The 17,922-nt window shown below is 47.6% G+C and overlaps 1 protein-coding gene across 7 annotated transcripts in view; it reads left to right on the top strand.

Moving 5' to 3' along the window:
• Positions 1-17,922, top strand: part of PAX7 (paired box 7) — a 99,351-nt gene that overhangs the window by 74,931 nt on the left and 6,498 nt on the right. For 4 of the 7 annotated variants that reach the window (XM_062623604.1, XM_062623602.1, XM_062623603.1 and 1 more), the window contains exon 9: positions 12,642-12,707. The exons of the other annotated variants lie outside the window; for them this stretch is intronic. In XM_062623604.1, coding sequence (XP_062479588.1) covers positions 12,642-12,707 — 66 coding nt within the window. The remainder of the gene's footprint in view (positions 1-12,641; positions 12,708-17,922) is intronic. 7 annotated transcript variants of the gene reach the window in all.

Here is a 17,922-nt window from a genome sequence, read left to right as displayed (position 1 = left end):
CAGCAACCAAATTCCTCACTCTGAGCTGCTTCCTTAGCTCTCAGTCTTTGCCCAGCTCCCATGAATGCCCATTCCCCTTTCCCTGCCTCATTTCTACACCCATCTATAAAGTGGCATCTTTCATACAAAGAATTTTCGGGTCTGTGTTCCAGCTTCAGCAGGTTTCTAGGGTAAAATCCATACCCTATAGATCCAGGGGCCATTGGTGCAACTGAACCCCCAGTATTCAGCTTTCTTACAGGCAGCGCTTACCGCTCTCAGTAACTTCAGTGCTTGAGTGACTTCTGGTGCCAAGGAAAGGAGATGGTTCTAGTTCAGATGAGGAGAAAGCAGGGGTTACAGATACCTGTTGGAAACATCAGATTCTTTCCTATGGGCAGACTGACTTTCACTTGTTAAATATGGGAGCTTACAGGATGCTGCTGCTGGCAGAGGATGTCCCAACCCCTTTGCACTGTTGGTTCAGATCTTGTTCTATACTATTCTCAGTATCCAGGCAGGTGCAGAGGGGTGCTTTTCCTGAAGTATTTGTCCTTTACCTTCTTACACAGACACCCCAAAAGTCCTGAATCCGAACATATGAAAGTCAGAATTAGGGTGGCTTCTTTCTGGTCACATCAGCTGGGTCTGAGGTCAGTGCTACCAGAGTGGCCGAGCCATTTTCCATCACCTGAGAATCTGTTCATGCATTTTAAAGAGAAGTGCCCCACATCTCTTTACAAATTAAGATCTTAATCCCATCCTTTGAGACTGGTATTTCAAAATCCCTTGGCATGCATGCAGGGCTTTCTTCTGCTGTTCAGCAGAGTGAGCACTGCCTTAGGTTTTACTGTTTGAACAGGCATCAGCACAGAGTTTTGGCCTCCATTAGCAACAAGAAAGGCTGATTTAACACTGAAACGTGCTGGACTGCTAATCAGCACACGCTGATGTATCAAATATATCTCACCCAACACAAACCCCATCCAGGGGATATATAGAAAGTCATGGAAACACAGAATGGTTTGGGTTGGAAAGGACCTTAAGATCATCCAGTTCCAACCCCCTGCCATGGACAGAGATGCCTCACACTAGACCATTGTTGCCCAAGGCTCTGTCCAGCCTGGCCTTGAACCCTGCCAGGGATGGGGTATTCCCCACTTCTTTGGGCAACCTGTGCCAGATATTTACCTCTAAATATCTTCAGTGTCTTCTTCTATCCAGCCTCTTCTACCTGAGGCACTGAGCCTCAGCCAGCTCTTGCTCTTGGTCTGTTTCCCATCGCATCCATGTCATGACACCAGCTCTCCAGCCACCTTCTCCCAGGTGATTGCCAGTCCTCCCACCTTCCCCACCAGCTACAGCCTCTTCCTCCTTCCCCTCCTAACCCAGCTCCTGTGGCTGTCCCTGCCTGTGCTTTATTCCTCCCGGGGTCTCTGAGCTGCAGTCCCTGCAAGAGGCTTTCTCAAACCACTGGAGAGCTGCAGGCTTGTCTGGAGGGCAGGAGGTCAAGCACTAGCAAGTGTTTCCATTTAGTTCCAGATACCAGCCTGACAGGTGGGTGCCTCTTGATTAATTCCCAGCTCCCCTAAATGCTCCCATCATCATGTGTTGTGGTCCTGTTCAAGCCTAGGCACAGTTAAGGCAGGAAAAAGGAGAAGAGTGGAAGGCATTAAGTTCTCTCCATTCTCTTGCAGTGGGAGTGTGGCCTGAAACAGTTGCAGATCTTCACCTCCAGCACTCATCGTGGTGGCAGTACTTTTGAGTAAAGATGTGTGCTTGGAAAGTACAGGCAGAAACCTTCAAAGCCCCAGTTCTCCCAGTTTGGCTGCTATGCTGTTGGTTTGAGCTCTATCTTCTTGCTAATCTACAGCTAAATGTCCAGCTGAGATTGATACGGTGCAGGAAAATAAGGATTTGGGATCAAGGGAGCTTCCTCATCATCTGAGCTGAACTGAGCCTTTTGAGGTGGGCACTGAAGAGGTTTGTGAGCTCTGTGTGGTATAAGGTCTGGCTGCTGGCAGGTGCCTCAGTCAGCTTGTGCTGGTTCCTGGCCAGTAATGGCTATGGTAGCATGATATTGGTCATCCTCAAGGCAGCACAGTCACACCGTGGTGATTCTCCCTTTCAGACTGTTGTCATTTAAAGAGAGAACATCACCCAAATTCATTCCATTAAGAGATCAGTCTTCTGACATGCTCCATGTGACAAGTGCAGAGACAGGCCTCAGACAAACTGAATCATTCTCTGTTGACACCATGGGCCATGGAGGGATTTATTTAGTCCTTACTGGAACAAGTCTTTTGTGAGAGTCCAGATCCAAGGAGATCTCCTTCCTCATTCCCTCTTTCACACACATAGGTGTGTAGCGGTGTCCAGAAATCTCACCAGAACATCTCTGCAAACATCCAAGCTGGGGAAATTCCCAAGGTTTAAATGGCTGAGTGAGTTTCAGAGAGTAGGTAAATCCCATTTACCCAGTTAATGCTGCATTAATGCTGCAAGGACGTGCCAAAGGTGTCAGTGGAAGAGCTCAAGAGAAGGAAAGTGATTTAATCCCTGGCAGTGTTCAAAGCCAGGTTGGACAGAGCTTGGAGCAAGCTGCTCTGGTGGAAGGTGTCCCTGCCCGTGGCAGGGGTTGGAACTGGATGATCTTAAGGTCCTTTCCAACACAAACCCATATCTGATTCTCTGTTTGGGGCAGCAGAGAACTGGAAGTTGTGAGATTCATGTCCCCTGCTATTAACTTGGTTGCCCAACCCTGGCAACTACTTACTTTTGTCGTCTGTATTTTCCTGTCCATGGAATGGGGAAGGTTAGCATGGATCCTCCATGCAGGAATGCAGAGAGGCTACAGTTACAAAGAGCTGCAAAACACACTGAAGAGCAGAGAAGGACAAATCCAGGCCACTTCAGGTGTTACAAGCTCACGAGCAGCAAAGCATCAGCAGTGCTGAGCTCCTCAGGAAGCAGCCAGGGCCTCAACACTACTTTTTCTTCCTTAACCCCCCACCCCAACTTATTAAAATGTTGCCTGGTTCCATCTCTTGCTTATTCAAACAGTGCCAATTTCCGTGGCTTCATATCAGCTCCCAGCATCTCGCAGCCTCAGTGCTTGGGTTATGTGGGAAGAGAGAGTGGAATAAAAACCTGCAAGCCAAATAAAAGCTGTTATCTGACAGGATCTCTCCTGGGGATCTCAGTTATTAAAAAAAAAAAAAAAAAGGAATCATTTTTTCTCTTAGCTGCTGTTTGTTAAATGTGCAGGAGCCATAGGCAAATTCTTGCTAATTTTGTGCATGCTTTTATCATCGTGGTGATTCACTGGCAGCTTTATCCTCCGATAAGTGGATTAGTTGTTGAGCTAAACAAAAAGGTGTTTGACAACCAGGAAGCTCTAAAGAACATATTTGTTTTCCAAAGAATGGAGCTGTGTTTGTTGCTCAGTGCAGTGTGGGGTGTTGTTGTGCATTTCATTAGCCAAAAGGAAAGGCCTCAAAGCTTTTCTCCCTTATATAAGGCTGGGGTTCAGTAGGAACATCTCCCTCCTATTAGTGGCAGGTTGTTGTTGTTGCTATTATTATTATCATCATCATCATAATCATCATCATCATTTATCATCATTATTATTATTATCATTATTTTTATTCTGATAGTTTGTCCAAGGACTGATGCAGATTAGGCAGTGGCTAATGTGGTGTCAGCATGAACATGGCATCTTTTGGCAGTGGGGCTGAGTAGCCACCAGCTTCCCTCAGGATTAAGCATCACATCTCAGCTAGACTTCTAGCAGAGCCCCATGGCTCACAGTTAAACCTGGACTTGTAGGGCTGGGAGCTAAATTGAGGGCACACAGAGATCAGTTGAGCCAGTGGATGAGAAGAGGGCTAAAATAATGAGCTTAACTTTATCTGAGGCTTTCATCGTTGTATCTGAGCATCTCATCATCCTGGGATGTGTTTCTCCTCATGGTACCACGGGGAAGGTTGTTATCTCCAAGGCCAAGAATGGAGGCACAGAGATTTTATCCTGCTTAAAAGTGAGGTAGGAACCTGAGGCTTTGCCAAGGCCCTTTGCTGGCTCCAAATGCCTTCTCTGTAATGGTGCTTCTTATTCAGTAACTCTGTGTTTCTGTGCATTGTATGTTCATATCAGTCCTTTAGAGTCCTCCCTTTGCCATATCAGCCAAGTGCCTGGGAGATGGTTTTTCCCTTGGAGCTGCAGGGAGCTTGGTGACAGTGACAGTGCTTGGAGCTGAGCTTATGGTCTCCAGCAGTGACTGTAGGCAGACTCCTCATGAGGATCTAGAACAGAGCGCTCTCCTGTTTTCAGCTCAGAGGATCTCCTTAAGAAAAGGTGGTTTATCTGGTAATCCTCAGTGGATATTTCTTCCAAATACTTATCCAGATTCCTCTTCCATCCACAGAGCTTCACATCCGCTGCTTCTTGTGGCAAGGAGTCCCACAGGCTGACTCCATGGAGTGAAGCACTGCTTCATTGCTTCCTATTTCATCCTTCCTACCTTCATCCAAGGCCTCCTTCTGGAAGTGATGGGGAATAGTCAGTTAATATTCACCCTCTCCATGTCATCCATGATTTCTTAGACTGCCATCAGATCCGCACTGCCTGGGGAACCAGGAGAGGTGCTAATGGATTCCAGCCCACCTTCACCAGCAGTGCTGCTGGTGAGGTGGCTTTTTGGCCCACCATGCTTGGGCCAGAGCAGTTGTGTTGTAGTGATACCCTGGGAAGGAATGATACGGGTTTGTAGAAGTGCATTTTGTACTTGGGCAAGGATAGGAGGCACTGCTCAGGCTTATAAACCTCTGTGGATGCTCCTGATAGCAGTGGGAGATGTGTCTCCTGTGGAAATGAAGCATTTTGCATCCTGATGCCAAACCGTATGTTCTCGGGTGTCCTTTTGAAATACAGACAACCTTGGTGATAAGAAGAACATAATCCCAGTGCTTGAAACAGATAGCTCCATCCCTCCTGACATTTGTTAGGAGCCCACAGAGCTGGAAGGATAGTCAGCCACGCCATTCCTATCCCCTCAGCTTTACTCGTGCAACAGCCACATGCTACTCCAGTAAAGCTTGTTTTCCCCTGGCAAGGGGCTAAAAGCACCCTGAGAGCAGCCCCTGGCTGGGAGGGTGATATGAAGAGGGGGCAAACGTGGTGCCATGAGGAAGGGGGGAGGGCTGGGAACAGGTCTGTGGACTCCAGCAATTGCTGTTCAGCTCTGGCATAGATGAAACAGGGGGGAGGAAGGGAAGCAAAGGGGGAAAGCGGCAGTGGAAGAGCGAAAGGTCCCCAGCTGGCTGTTAGTGGCATCTGCACTCAGAGTGCAGACTCCAGCTGAGAGCTATTTCACTATTTATTTACATGTAATTATTGCTATGAGGTGCAGATATTAACACTGTCAAGAGCAATTTGCCCTGACATTTTTCACTTGCTCTGCTCCCTGACGGTTGGGCTTTGGTGGGATTTTTTTCCCCTTCTCTCTCCATCTCACTGCTTCACTTTGGGCTTTTTAATCCAGTGCCCTTCCCAAGTCATTAAACTTGGAAATCTCATTGTGGGCAGAGAGGAGCAGCTCCCACCTCCCCTCTCCCCATGCTCTCAGCCCCACCACCCACCTACCAGCAGTTGAAGCATTTCCACTCTAAACAAACCAAATTTACCGGTGGCCGCGTTTTCAATTCAATGCAATCTCCAGCATTAACCTTTGCTTTCGACGCTGCATTTCAAACACACTGAAACCTGCCCAACCGTTTATTAGGGGGAGAGTTGCAAAGTGCACACACAGAAAGCAAATGCAGAACAATAGTTTTCAACGCAGTGCCCACACCAGCATCAAAATTGCAACCCAAAAGGTGGGTTGGGACCAGTGACTGTTTCCTACTGCTTTAGGCCCTATTTCTTTCCCTCCCTTCACTCTGCTCCTGCCTAAACCATCTGATTTCAATAGCTGGTGACACTTTAGATTAAGACTTCCGGCCTATGCTCCAGCCCTGACTTAATGAGACAGTTGGTGTATGTCATTTAATAAATACCAATTGTGCATTAGAACTTATTTGCCAAGCAGGAGCAGGGATGTGACAGGCACAGCTCACCGCAGCCTGCTTTGCTCCTCAGCCAGTATGGTGCTTGTCATCGTTTAGCATTTGTTTACTCCACAATAGACCATATTCCTCCTGGCAAAGCTCCACCACTCGGTGATGCACATAAAGCAGAAGGAAGCAGAAGGTTTCATAAAGCAGAAGGAAGAAGTGAGGTGGGTATGAGAGTCTGAAGGACTATGCCACGGGGTTGTGTTTATGGAAGGAGTCAATCATAGAACCATATGGTTCATAGAACCTGCCAAGGTTTGGCTTGGGAAGGGACCTTAAAGCTCATCTTCAGTGCCTGTGCATGGTGAAGTTTGGGAAGGAATGAATTAGTAATTCCCATTCCTCCATTTTATCTGCAGCACCCTCAGCCCTTGTCTTCATTCTTAGAGTTGGACCAGGCTTGACTTCTACTCTCTTCACGTTGCAGGGGAAGGGATTTGGGAATCTGGTGTTTTCCCCCTCTTGCTTGCCTGGTTTGCTTTCTTGGGATGGGAGTACAAAGAGCCAGGCCCAAGGGAAGACAACCAGACCCCAAGTCTGAAACATCCAGTGTCTGGGGCCTTTTGGGCTGTGTTACTTTTCTTGGTGCAGGGTCTTGTGCAGTGGGGTACTCTCCTTAACTGCAGCACTTCTGTGTCATTGCGACACAAATAGCGATAGGAACAGCTTCATTATCCATTACGTGTGGAAGGGACAGCTGAGATCACCATGGATGAGGGGACAGGTTGCTGGGACATTTTGGGAAGAGCAAAATGGTTTCAATGCCTTTTTGTCACAACTAGCAGGTTTTTAATTCATTTTGATCTTTCACTCAGGAGGTTGTATTTACCCATGCATCCCTCACCCATTTCCTTCCAGTTTTGCATTTACCCTGTTCGAAAGACTTTATTTCTAAGAGAAAATGTTGTTTCTCTTTTCATACCAGTTACACATCACCTTTGTAAACCTTTTCGAGAGGGACCTGTAACACAATGCAACAGCTCGGTGGTATTTTCATTACTGCAGGCTGCGTGTTTAGATGTGATCAGAGCCCAGCATGGGAACTCAACAGTTTCTATTCTTAGAGCTCTTTCCCCCCATGCTTCTCTCCCCATCACGTTTTTGTGTGTGTGGCAGTGAAACAGAGCTGATAAAACTGTTCCCACCTTTGTAAAACTTTTATCTTCCAGGGATATGCTTATATACATTAAACAGCATCATAGAGCACTAATGTTTTGAAGTTCCCCTCATTGCTGTGCTTAATGTCTGGAATGAGGACATCGATCTTGGCTTTGGGATGGTCAAATTCCTGCTGCCCCATAAACTTTGGCACCATCTCGAGTGTAAACCTTTATAGGGCTCAGTTTTCCACTTGTGAGAGGTGGCAGCGCTGCTCTGCTGATAGTGCTGATGATAAATACATTAGAGCAGAGCACAGAAAGCTTTGAAAGAAGAACATTGCAGAAATAAGGCAGCTTTGTGCTTTCTACATAGGTGGGACTTTGGGGTGCGCATGTTCTGTCCTGCTGCTTCCTCGAGGGGTCTCTGGAAGGTTGGGATGCTCAGCTCTTGCTGGAGTTCAGGAGGTTGGCTCCCTGATACACAAAGCTCCAGACTCCCAGGCCTTCTTTATGGACAGGAGGTTTTCTTCTCCATATAATGTCCAGGGGAGAACTAATCAGATGGGCGCTTTATTACCAGTGACCCAGATGCCCCCCCAAAGCTCAGGGACCAGCTGGTACATACGTTAACTCCAGTTTTGCTCCATCTTGCAGTTCTTAAGACAGTGTTGTAGTGGATATGCAGATTTAAGAAGGATCTCTTAGGTGCTGACACTGAACCCAGGCCAAGGCTTAGGGCACGTAAGACCCAGGCAGTGCTCTTGGGTTGAGACTTCAGTCTTTCTGCTTTGCCCATGGATGGCCTCAGCCCAGCACCCTGGGTCCCAAGGGTCCCAAGCTTTAAACTGAGGTCCCAATTCCTCTCTAAGCTGGAGGGTGCAAACCCAGTGGAGATCTGTGCCCAGGGCTGCAGATCCATGCACTAAGCTCTTCCCCCAGCAGTCCTGTCTGGGGATGCTGGAGTGCAGCGAGAGCAGGGGGAGTGTGCAGGAGATAACCACTGCTGTTGTCAACGCTGCAGGGACTTAACAGATTGTGAGATATGGCAGCTTGTTTGCACGGGTGTTAACCAGCCTCTCCTGTCCCCTTCTTGTCACTGCCCAGTCCCTGCCACAGCCAATCTGTGTCCTAATCTCCATCAATTAACAAGGAACACTTTCACCCCCCTTCCCAATACAGACACCCACCCTGCAGCCTGGGATAAAGAGGGAAGACCCCCCCCCAGCCTCGACCCTCTCCCCCTTTTACTTTCCACTAACTCAGCGCAACCAATTAGGCATCTGACACCCGTACTGGTGACAAATTGTTTCTGTCATCTGCTTTCTGTCTTTCATTAAAGGAGAGGCGGGGGGGGGGGGATTGAGGAGGCAGGGGGGGCTGGGAGATGAGATCTCCCATGCTTATCGAGGCCAGATACATTAATTACAAAACGGCCATTTGCAGCATGAAAATGCATTAATTAAATTTATGCAATCATTATCTTTAAATAGTCATATCTTGAAAAGAATCAGCCCTTCCTGAGCCTTCCCTCTCCTCTGCTAAGGAGCTCTAATCCCTTTTCCGCCAGTTATCTCGGGATCAGCAGTGACTTGCATGCTTTTAAACTTCTTGCATGCAGGAGATGCCGTAAAAACTGTGAGTCCTACAGGGGTGTGATGACACCTTCACATTGCAGCGAGGGGGATACAGCTCTACACAGCAAGTTAGAGGGTTTGAAGGTATCTTCATAAAAGAGAGCTTGTAGCTCAGCCAGGAGTTGTGAGGTTAATGGCTAAAGTTCTCTGCTTGCATTTGTAGAGCCATGTGCCGGTTTCCATCCCCACTTAGGAAATGTAGTGCTGTTTCCCTTGGGAATTGGATGAGGTAAGACCCTTCCCTTTGGCACAGACACGGCTTTGCCAGCAGACGGTTCCCTTTCATCAGTGTATCTTATTCCTCTTAAAAATCACTTAGTTCAAGGTAGTAAATGATGTTCATAAGAAAGCAAGGTTTTAAACCCATGCAATTTGTTGCTCCCATGCTCAAGATCACTTCTTGGTGGCTTTATATGATATATCTAGAAAGTGTTTTACCTTCAGACTTAGCCAAAATCAAACTGTGCTGGACAAGTAAGAAGGAAGCACTGTTACTGGACCAGGAGCTTCTACTTCTACATTTCACTGTTCAAAGACTTCACCTGTTTGTGTTGTCCACTCAGATCATCATCACAAACCTACTGAGGTTCCTCAGCACACCCCAGGTTCAGGAGTGCTAAAATACCCAGGGAAGAATTCATGTCATCCCCTGCTTAAGTAAGCATCTGTAGCACCACAGGATATCTCCACTCCAAATAGCTTTTAAAGAGCTGTAGGACCCTAAGAGGGATACTTATGGAAACTCAAATCTTTTAGGGCTTTATCACTTCTGGTGAAAGATTTTGTGCTGCTCTTTATGTGTCTCCATCATTTTTAATAAATTCTGTATGTTTTCCCCCCATCTCTAATGTCTAATGGGCCAGTGTCCAATTAGGAAGGAGCGGATACAGTGGTGTTTGGATCCCAGCCTCACGTTGTGTTCAGTTAGGATCAGGAGCTTGGGATTAAGACTGGGTAGAATTTGGGGGTGGATTTAAGGGACCAAATCCTGCCAGAGTTCTCACGTCTGAAGAGCAGAAAGAGCTCTGGGGTTTCAGGAATGGCAGTAGACAGGAGCTTGTCCCGCACATGAAAAGTCCCCTCGACAGTCCCAAGCCTCCTCTTCAAGAAGTGCATTATGAAACTGCAAGTGATCTGTTTGGATCCAGCACAGCATGAACTCAGTGTAAAAGTGATCACAAATAATGACCACAAAAGGCTCATTTTTCCCTGGACCATCTCTGAGAATGGACATTCCTGGAGAGAGAGGCAGAGCTTTGGTGTGGAAAAGCAGGGGCAGAGGCTGCTGAGCCAGAGCACCTCAGCTATAAGAGTAATGTGTTTTCAGCACAGATCCACACTTTCTTTTCTTCTCTTTACTATTATTTGTTTACACAGATGCTGCACCTGGGTGGATGCAGCTCCCCTATCCCTAAGTTCAGATCCTATGAGGGTTTTGTGTCATGTTTGGCCAAAGCAAGCGGCTCCCTGTCTTTGAAAATACCACAGTGCTCCCTAGCAGCAGAGAGAAGTCCGAAGGAAGAGCACATGGTGCTTTGTAGGGCTGTGGAAGGATTCAGGAGCTGCCATTATCCTTTGGGTGAGGGAAAAAGAGATCCTGACTTTAAAAATCCCTGTGGTAGTCTCAGAAGATCCAAACAGGATCCAGACAGGACCAGGGTCTGCGTTGTTCATTCATTAGGGTGAGCTGGAAAGAGAAACCCTCACCTTAAAGAATGCTCAAAGCTCCCCCCAGGAGTGCAGGGAACTGAGGGAGCAGGGAAACAAGCAGCAGAGGAGCTGGCAATGGGAAATGCTTCTGCTTTTCCCTTTCTTCCATTCTTTTGCTGCCCAAGTTATGAAGTGTTTGGTGCGAGCCCAGCCAGCCCTGCTGAACTATCAGGGTTATTTCATCTCCCCATGACCTCTCTGTATTTACCATGGGAACCCTGGAGGCATTGGCTTTGCTTAACTGGTGTATCTTACACTGCAGTTAAGCTGGACCTTAACTGATTACAGCCCTTGATTGATCAGAGAAAAGAGGGAGGGGAAGAGAAAGAGGAGTCCTAGAGCAGATCCAGGACTATCAGTGCACCAAGCAGCTTCGCCTGGGGCTGGGATATGCCACTCGGGGGACTCTTTGTAGTGCAGCTCCTTTCACATTTATAGAGGCTCCCCTCCACTCTCCAAAAAGAGAGAGACACAGAGAGAAAAGCAGGAGAAGGGGGGGCATGGAGCAGACTCAAAGGATCTCAGGAAATCTTGTTTGGAAGCAGTAAGTCAGCACCCGCACTCCATTACCAGTGTCCGCAGGGGGTTGCGATAGTGAGCGAGCACAGAGCAGCTTAGCTGAGAAATGGGGAAAAAAGAGAGAAATAATCAAATGGGAGAGAGAAATGAAAAGGGAGGAGGGGAAGGAGAAGCCTTTCTGTGAATTTGGGGTTGTCTTTGTTAGGCTCTGTTAGCGGGAGGCTGTTGGAGAGAGGAATAACACAAGTTTATCAACCAGAGTGAATTTGCTGGGATTTGGGTTTGCTGCGGGATCATCCCACTGTGCTGTTATCCACGTCAGGCAGATGCACAGCCATAGATTTAGGGCTGATTGAGCATGGTTTTGTTTCTTTCTTGGTATTCTGAATCTCTCACCAAGCCCCAAAAGCTTTTTGTTCCCCGCTGGCCATCAGCATGTCTGAGCTTACCCAGCAATGACCAAGTAGGTGTAGAAGATACAAGCCCAGACCATTTCCAAAGCCAGACCTAACCTGAGTCCTTCTGCCAGTTTGGAAATGTTTAGGAATTCCAGTTTTCCATGGTTGTGCCTTTCTGCTTTCTCATCCCAGGTGACTTTGTGAGTTCCAAAATGCCACAAGCAAGATGCATATTCCTGCAATTAGGTGTAAAATTGCTCAGAGATGCTTTGCATCTCCACAAAGGGATTTTCCCTTGAAGAGTTTCCTTTCCAGTGTATTCACTTGACTTTCACAGAGAAGCATATTCAGAGGGAAAACAGCATCAGGATAGGGTTTGCTTGTGGTGGCTTCTGTTAAGGCAGATTACTGCCTAGAAATGAGGACGGGGTGGTTCAGTTTGCTGACCAGCATGTTTGGGAAGCATTGACCACGTTTTGGCTATTCTATACAAAATGGGCTTAGCAATTCCAATTTAATCAGGAAGGAAACACTTCAGGCTTGGTTAACACAAGATGAATAACAATATTGATGGTTAGTAAAGCGCAAACTGCCTGTTTTCAGAGGGGAGATACTCAACAGTGCATGGAAATCAGCCCCTTTGGACAGTTTGGATGGCGAGGTGCTAGTTAGCCTTTTGGCTTGAGTCTCCCCCATTCTGGCTCTGGATTTTGCTTGTTGGTGAAACTGATGCCTATAGAACTGGGCTGCCCTTTGCGCCTAGCAGCCCATACTAGCACAGCATGTCTTTTGGTTTCCTCTCTAGTTATCCAGACTGTTAAAACCTTTGCCATCTGCTTTTATCTAAGTGACAGTAGAGTTGGGGGCCCTAATGCCAGGGATGGTAGCTCGTGTTTCTAGATCAAGCAGCTTTTAATGTAGTAATTCCCATTCCCGGTGATGCCTCTGCCGTTCCCCTCCAAATTACACGTCTCCTGCGGGATATCTCATAGCCTTGATTGGATGTGTAACCCCCTGGTGCTTCTGATTTCCTGGTGGTATTTCCACTGCAAGAAGAGCCCACTCCTCTTTCCCAGACTATCCAGACTTAAGCCGTTTCTCTTACCCTTACAGCTAAGACCTTCCATTCTTTTGTATAGCTTAGAAACTTTTCTTTAGACCTTCTCTGTAATTTGTACATCTCTACAGAAGCAGGGTGCCCAAAACAAGATGCAGTGCTCCAGGTGGAACCTCACCATAGCCTTGAACAATCAGGTAATAACTTCCCATCGCCTTTTTTGCTAATCCTCCCCTCGTGCAGCCTGCATTGGTCTGCTTTGCTGCAGCTCACCATCGCATCCCGAGCTCCATCGCATCCCCAGCACCTCCCCAAGCCCTCTCCATCATAAGTGTGTGGCAGTTTCTCATCTATTAAGTGAACAGGTTCATTATAGGATACAGATGCTCATCTCCATTTCACCTGCTGTGTCCTAGACCACTTTCCTATGGCGCTGAAACATCCTTCAGGTGTTTGAAGTCACTGAAAGGCATTGATGATATTTCTGTGTTGATTGGTGACTGTCAAGCTGTTCAGGCACAGGCCTACAGTAACTGTGACCACTTTGAAGGGATCTCATGTGATCTGTCCCATACAAACCAGAAGGCATTCAGGCACATGGTGTTCTGCTCCCAGCCGTGCTTCTGACACACTTTGGAAAGGCTCTTCACTGGCATCCATGTATTTTCCCAGGAAATGGTGAAGGTCAGGAAAATGAGACATTCCAGCAATGGAGCAGCAGCAGCCACGTCAGCCCTAGTGTCCTTCCTGCTGAGGAAGAGGTTGTGTTATCTCATATAGCTCATGGAACTGTTAGAACAAGTCAGAGGAGGCCACAAGGATGATCAGGGACTGGAGCAGCTCTCATAAAAAGACAGACTGAGAACACTGGGGCTGTTCAGGGAAGAGAAGCTGTGTGGAGACCTCAGAGCAGCTTCCAGTGTCTGAAGGGGGCTGCAGGGATGCTGGAGAGGGACTCTTCATCAGGGACTGGAGTGATAGGACAAGGGGTGATGGGTTCAAACTGAAACAGGGGAAGTTCAGGTTGGAGATAAGGCAGAAGCTCTTCCTTGTGAGGGTGCTGAGGCACTGGCAGAGAAGCTGTGGCTGCCCCATCCCTGGCAGTGTTCAAGGCCAGGTTGGACACAGGGGCTTGGAGCAAGCTGCTCTAGTGGAAGATGTCCCTGCCCGTGGCACGGCTTGGAACTGGATGAGCTTTAAGGTCCCTTCCAACCCAAGCCATTCTATGATTTCTAACACATTGTGGGTGGATGGAATATAAACACCTGGCTGGATGAGGCAATGGAACATATTTCTTAAACTCCAGTCCACTGCAAAATAGACCTAGAGAGCTAAGCCACATACTCATTTATACCAGTGTGAATTCAGACTGTGCTGGCAGTCAGGGAAGTCACCCCTGTGGAAAGCTAATGCAAAGTTTGCTCCCTGGGCCCCAAAATGTAGTTTGAAATGATTTTAGATGGAAGGAACTGCTGTTACCTGGCTCAGAAGTGTGCAAGGAGGGTGAAGCGCTGTCTGGATCCTTGGCCTGATTGCAGGATCAGGTTGAATGGGTATATGTACTGCCTTGGGTTGGCATATTGGGATACAACTCAGCTGGATGGAATGATTTAGAACACATTCAAAATTAATTGCTTGGTTTGGGGAGTGCAGTGTTAGTGATTGCTACATAAGTCACTTTAGTCCTACCGAGGGGCATATTTGCATATATTTATCCTCCTTTCAAGTGAAGATCTTTGGGGAAACCTTATTTATCTCCTCCTAACTCTCTTTGGCTTTCAGTAGTCCTACAGTCACCTCTTCATTTTGTTTCCATTTAATGTATGTATAGAATAATCGCCTCTTCCTCTTCCCACCAAGTGAAAATGAATCCACAGAGATCAAAAAGCATTAACATCAGGAAGGGTTGCCTTCTGCAAGAGAGAAAGGAAAGATTAGCTGAACAGGCTGCACAATAAAGATGGAAAAGATTAAGTTGTGTCCCCCCACCAAGTAGGTAAGAAAAGTCTTGGAGCATGAAGCTGAATCAAGCACAAATGGCAGAGACCAAGTCCTCATGGAGGAATCACTAACTTGGTCCATGCCATTAATAAATCCGTAAGATCCAGCATGTTTCCCAGCATGGACATCAGGCCCCTGCCAGACTTCCCATTCCCTAGGAAGCAGTGTAAATGTTAAAACACCACAGAAAGCTGAAACAAAGAGATTTCAGCCTACAAATGCTCTTCACGCACAATTTCCTACTGCTTTTTGCCTGATTCAGTATCACATATTCAAACTGATCACATTTGCAGCCTTTCCCAAAGCGAGGGGATCTCTACCCGTTCCTAGGAAAGCAGGACCACAGCCTCAGAAACGCTCCTTGCTGCCCGGAGACCCTTCCTTTGCATTCTTTGGGGACCACGCAGCAGCTTCTCTGGAGTTAACACCCTTCAGCTACTGCAGATCATTTCAGCTTCCCTCGGTTCAGGACTTAGCCAGGCTCAGCAGTTTCTAAATGCAGCATTTCTCTAAGGCAGCCTCTGATTCTGGACGCTTTGTGCTGTGTCAAATCAAGTGTCCACAAACGGAGACACCACGGAAGCAGGGGTCACTCGGAAAAATGCCATCCGTAGGCTCCTGCCTCCCCATCGCTTTGTTTGCTGGAGTTTGATCTCCTTGTAACACCTCAGTGTCCTCCTGGAGCATCACTGAGTGTAGGTGTGAAGCCTGCTGTGGCCAGGGCCTGATGTCTCTCTCAGCTGGGTATCTTAGGAAGCCTAAAGCAAGCTGAGGAGGTGGAGGGACTCTGAGGATGTATGGCATGGTCTGGGCTGCTCTGGTATCTCCCATAGAGCTCCTGACCACAAAGATCAGTGCTGGGACAAGGTTCTGTCACAAACCTTTCTTCTAGCTTACAGTATCTCTCCCTATCAATTGTCTGCCCCTTGAGCCACTCCAAACACCCCCAACCACCCCCCCAACCCGAAAATCTGACGGCCTGATTGCCCACATTGAAGGCCCTAATTGCACTTCCCTTCCCAAAGCCACACTGGTTTATCATAAAGGGTGCACATTTCCCCTGCTGCAGCTTCCATGGCCAGAGGCCCTGAGGCCAGCTCAGAAATGGAGGGAATTAATTACATTTTTTTAACTCCCCTTCTTTTAAAGTATGGGAGAGAGTGATGAAACATCCCAGGGGGGCACGGGGGGAGCTGCAGACATGAGGGTGAGGAGGGAGGCAGCAGCAGGAGGTGAGGGGGGGTGGCTCTTTCATCCAGGAGGGTCTTTGTGCATTAACCTTGGTCTCCCCAACACACCAGGACCTCTCCCCCATGACAAATGACCTCTGAAAAGGGTAGAAGCAAGGCCAAAGGCTCCTTCCAGTGCCGTGGCTGTTATTGACTTAGCCCAAAGTGCAAGCCCACGCCATGCCTGTGACTGATTTGGGACAACAGCAAAGGGAAAGGAGATGGGGAAAGGGAGAGAGACAAGTGATGAGAAGGAGGGGAAAGGGAAGGCTGTCAATCACTGTGATGGACAGGGAGCAGATTTCCCTCCAGATAAAACCTTACAGATGTGAAGAGGTTATTGATTTTTAGTTAGTGATGATAATGCACCAAGAAGTAATAAATTATAAGCAAGCAAGGTCAAAAAGAAAAGGTAAAAGGACTTTGCATTCTTGAAGAAGGGATTTCTCCAGATGCCCCAGACTTTACTAAGTTCAAAAGTTGCCTGGAAAATGAGTTTATCCACCTGAAACAAAAGGGTCTGCTGAGACTGGAGGGCTCATGGAGAGTTATCTGTGCTGGGTGGCTGAGTAGTGAAGAGGGGATAGAAATCTCTGGTTCACACTTGTTATTTCTAACACCTTCGTGTCCTGAGGTGGGGAAGATCAGATGTTGTCCTCTGATAAACCTGTGCAAACAGCATCTCAGGAGGGCTCAGCCTTACATTGCCTGGAAAACGCATTCCCATGGTCAGCATTGCTGTAGGGAATGGTGATTTTGGAACCCCACAGCCACCCTCAGGGTTCCTCTGCAGGACTCCTCCACCCTACTTCCACGGGAGCATCCAGCAGGGACGTTCCTCTTGTAGTCACCTTCCAGCATCTCCCCTCTCCAACCTCCATACAGTTACGTATCCATTCCCCATCATGGCATCGCCGTGGTGAAAGATTGACATCCTTGTATTTCACCATGGATTTTGAGAGGGAAATTCAGCCTGTCTTGTCCAGAAAGGGGTCTTAGGATGGGTTGAATTGCCCTTCAGAGGTGTCAGTCTCTCTGTAGAGGGATTCTAAAGGATTAGCACTGACCAGAAACGTAACTTCCCATGGCTAAGGTTAGTTGAGCTGAGTCCTAGCTTAAGTGACTTGCACGAGCCCTGGTGAGCCAGTGGCAGAGCTGGGATTAGAAATCAGCCCTGATTCTGACTGATTAAAGCCAATTACTGTCTTTTAGTGGGATTTGTGCAAGCGTCTTGTCTGAATCTGCAGAGTGTGAATCTGGGTTTCATTTACCAACATTGCTTTACATCCTCTGTTCTTTTCAGCAGGGCCGTAGCGGAAGTGTTAATATGACTTCTGCTTGCTTTAAGAGCCTTTTCTCTTCCCTGAGTAATATAAAGCAGCTGACTCTTTTGGGGAGACAGCCAGGAGGGAGAGCGCTAGAAAGCCCTCTGCTCTGTGAATGGTTCCAGTTGCCCTTCATTTGATAGAGCAGGATTTCTTTCAGCACATCCACAGTCAGGCAGCACTGCCAGACCTGGACAGCTCTGGAAGGGAGAGGAGAAACCTTTGTGCTTCCCAAGCTGGACCTCTCCAACAATAACACATCATTTGTATGTCTGTGTTTTCCAGAAGGATGTTTATTGTTTTAAACATCTGATTCTGCTTGTGACTGAAATCCAATAATGTCTTGTGGCTGCTGGATGTGTGAGTGTCCTGGTTGTCCATCAGGAAAAGCAGTGCAGGGTGTAGCACCTACAGCTCAGGCGATGCTGAAGCTTTGAGGTCTGCAGCCAGTGGGATTGAGGGGCATTCGAGGGGATGCATGGTGGACCCAGATCAAAGTTCATGCCCTGGCTTGAGTGGAAGGCTACAAATAACTCTGCAGCTGGAAACCCCCCCTTCAGGCTGCACTCCCATAATTGCCCTGCTGCATAAGCCTTGGGGCAGGGAGGTTTGCATTACATCCCCACAGAAAAGCAGGACAGCCCTATTCTCGTATTAATCCACTCTGTCTTGCATATTTAAATGCAGTGTCCTTTCTTCACCCCTTCCAGTCTTTGGGCTGTCATGGGGCAGGGAGTTCCATGGGCACTTACTGCACTGTGTTACAGCTAAACAGCTTCATTAGATACCTCCAGGCTTAATCACTGTGATTAAGAAGCTGTGCCAGAGGGTCTGGAGAGCTGGAGGTAGCTTAGACT

Source organism: Pezoporus occidentalis, unplaced genomic scaffold, assembly GCF_034315485.1.
Source record: "Pezoporus occidentalis ecotype Australia unplaced genomic scaffold, CSIRO_AGI_Poc_V1 ctg255, whole genome shotgun sequence".
NCBI classification, from domain to species: Eukaryota; Metazoa; Chordata; class Aves; order Psittaciformes; family Psittacidae; genus Pezoporus; species Pezoporus occidentalis.
The sequence above is the reverse complement of the archived record's forward strand: the minus strand, read 5'-3'. Positions and strand labels throughout refer to the sequence as shown.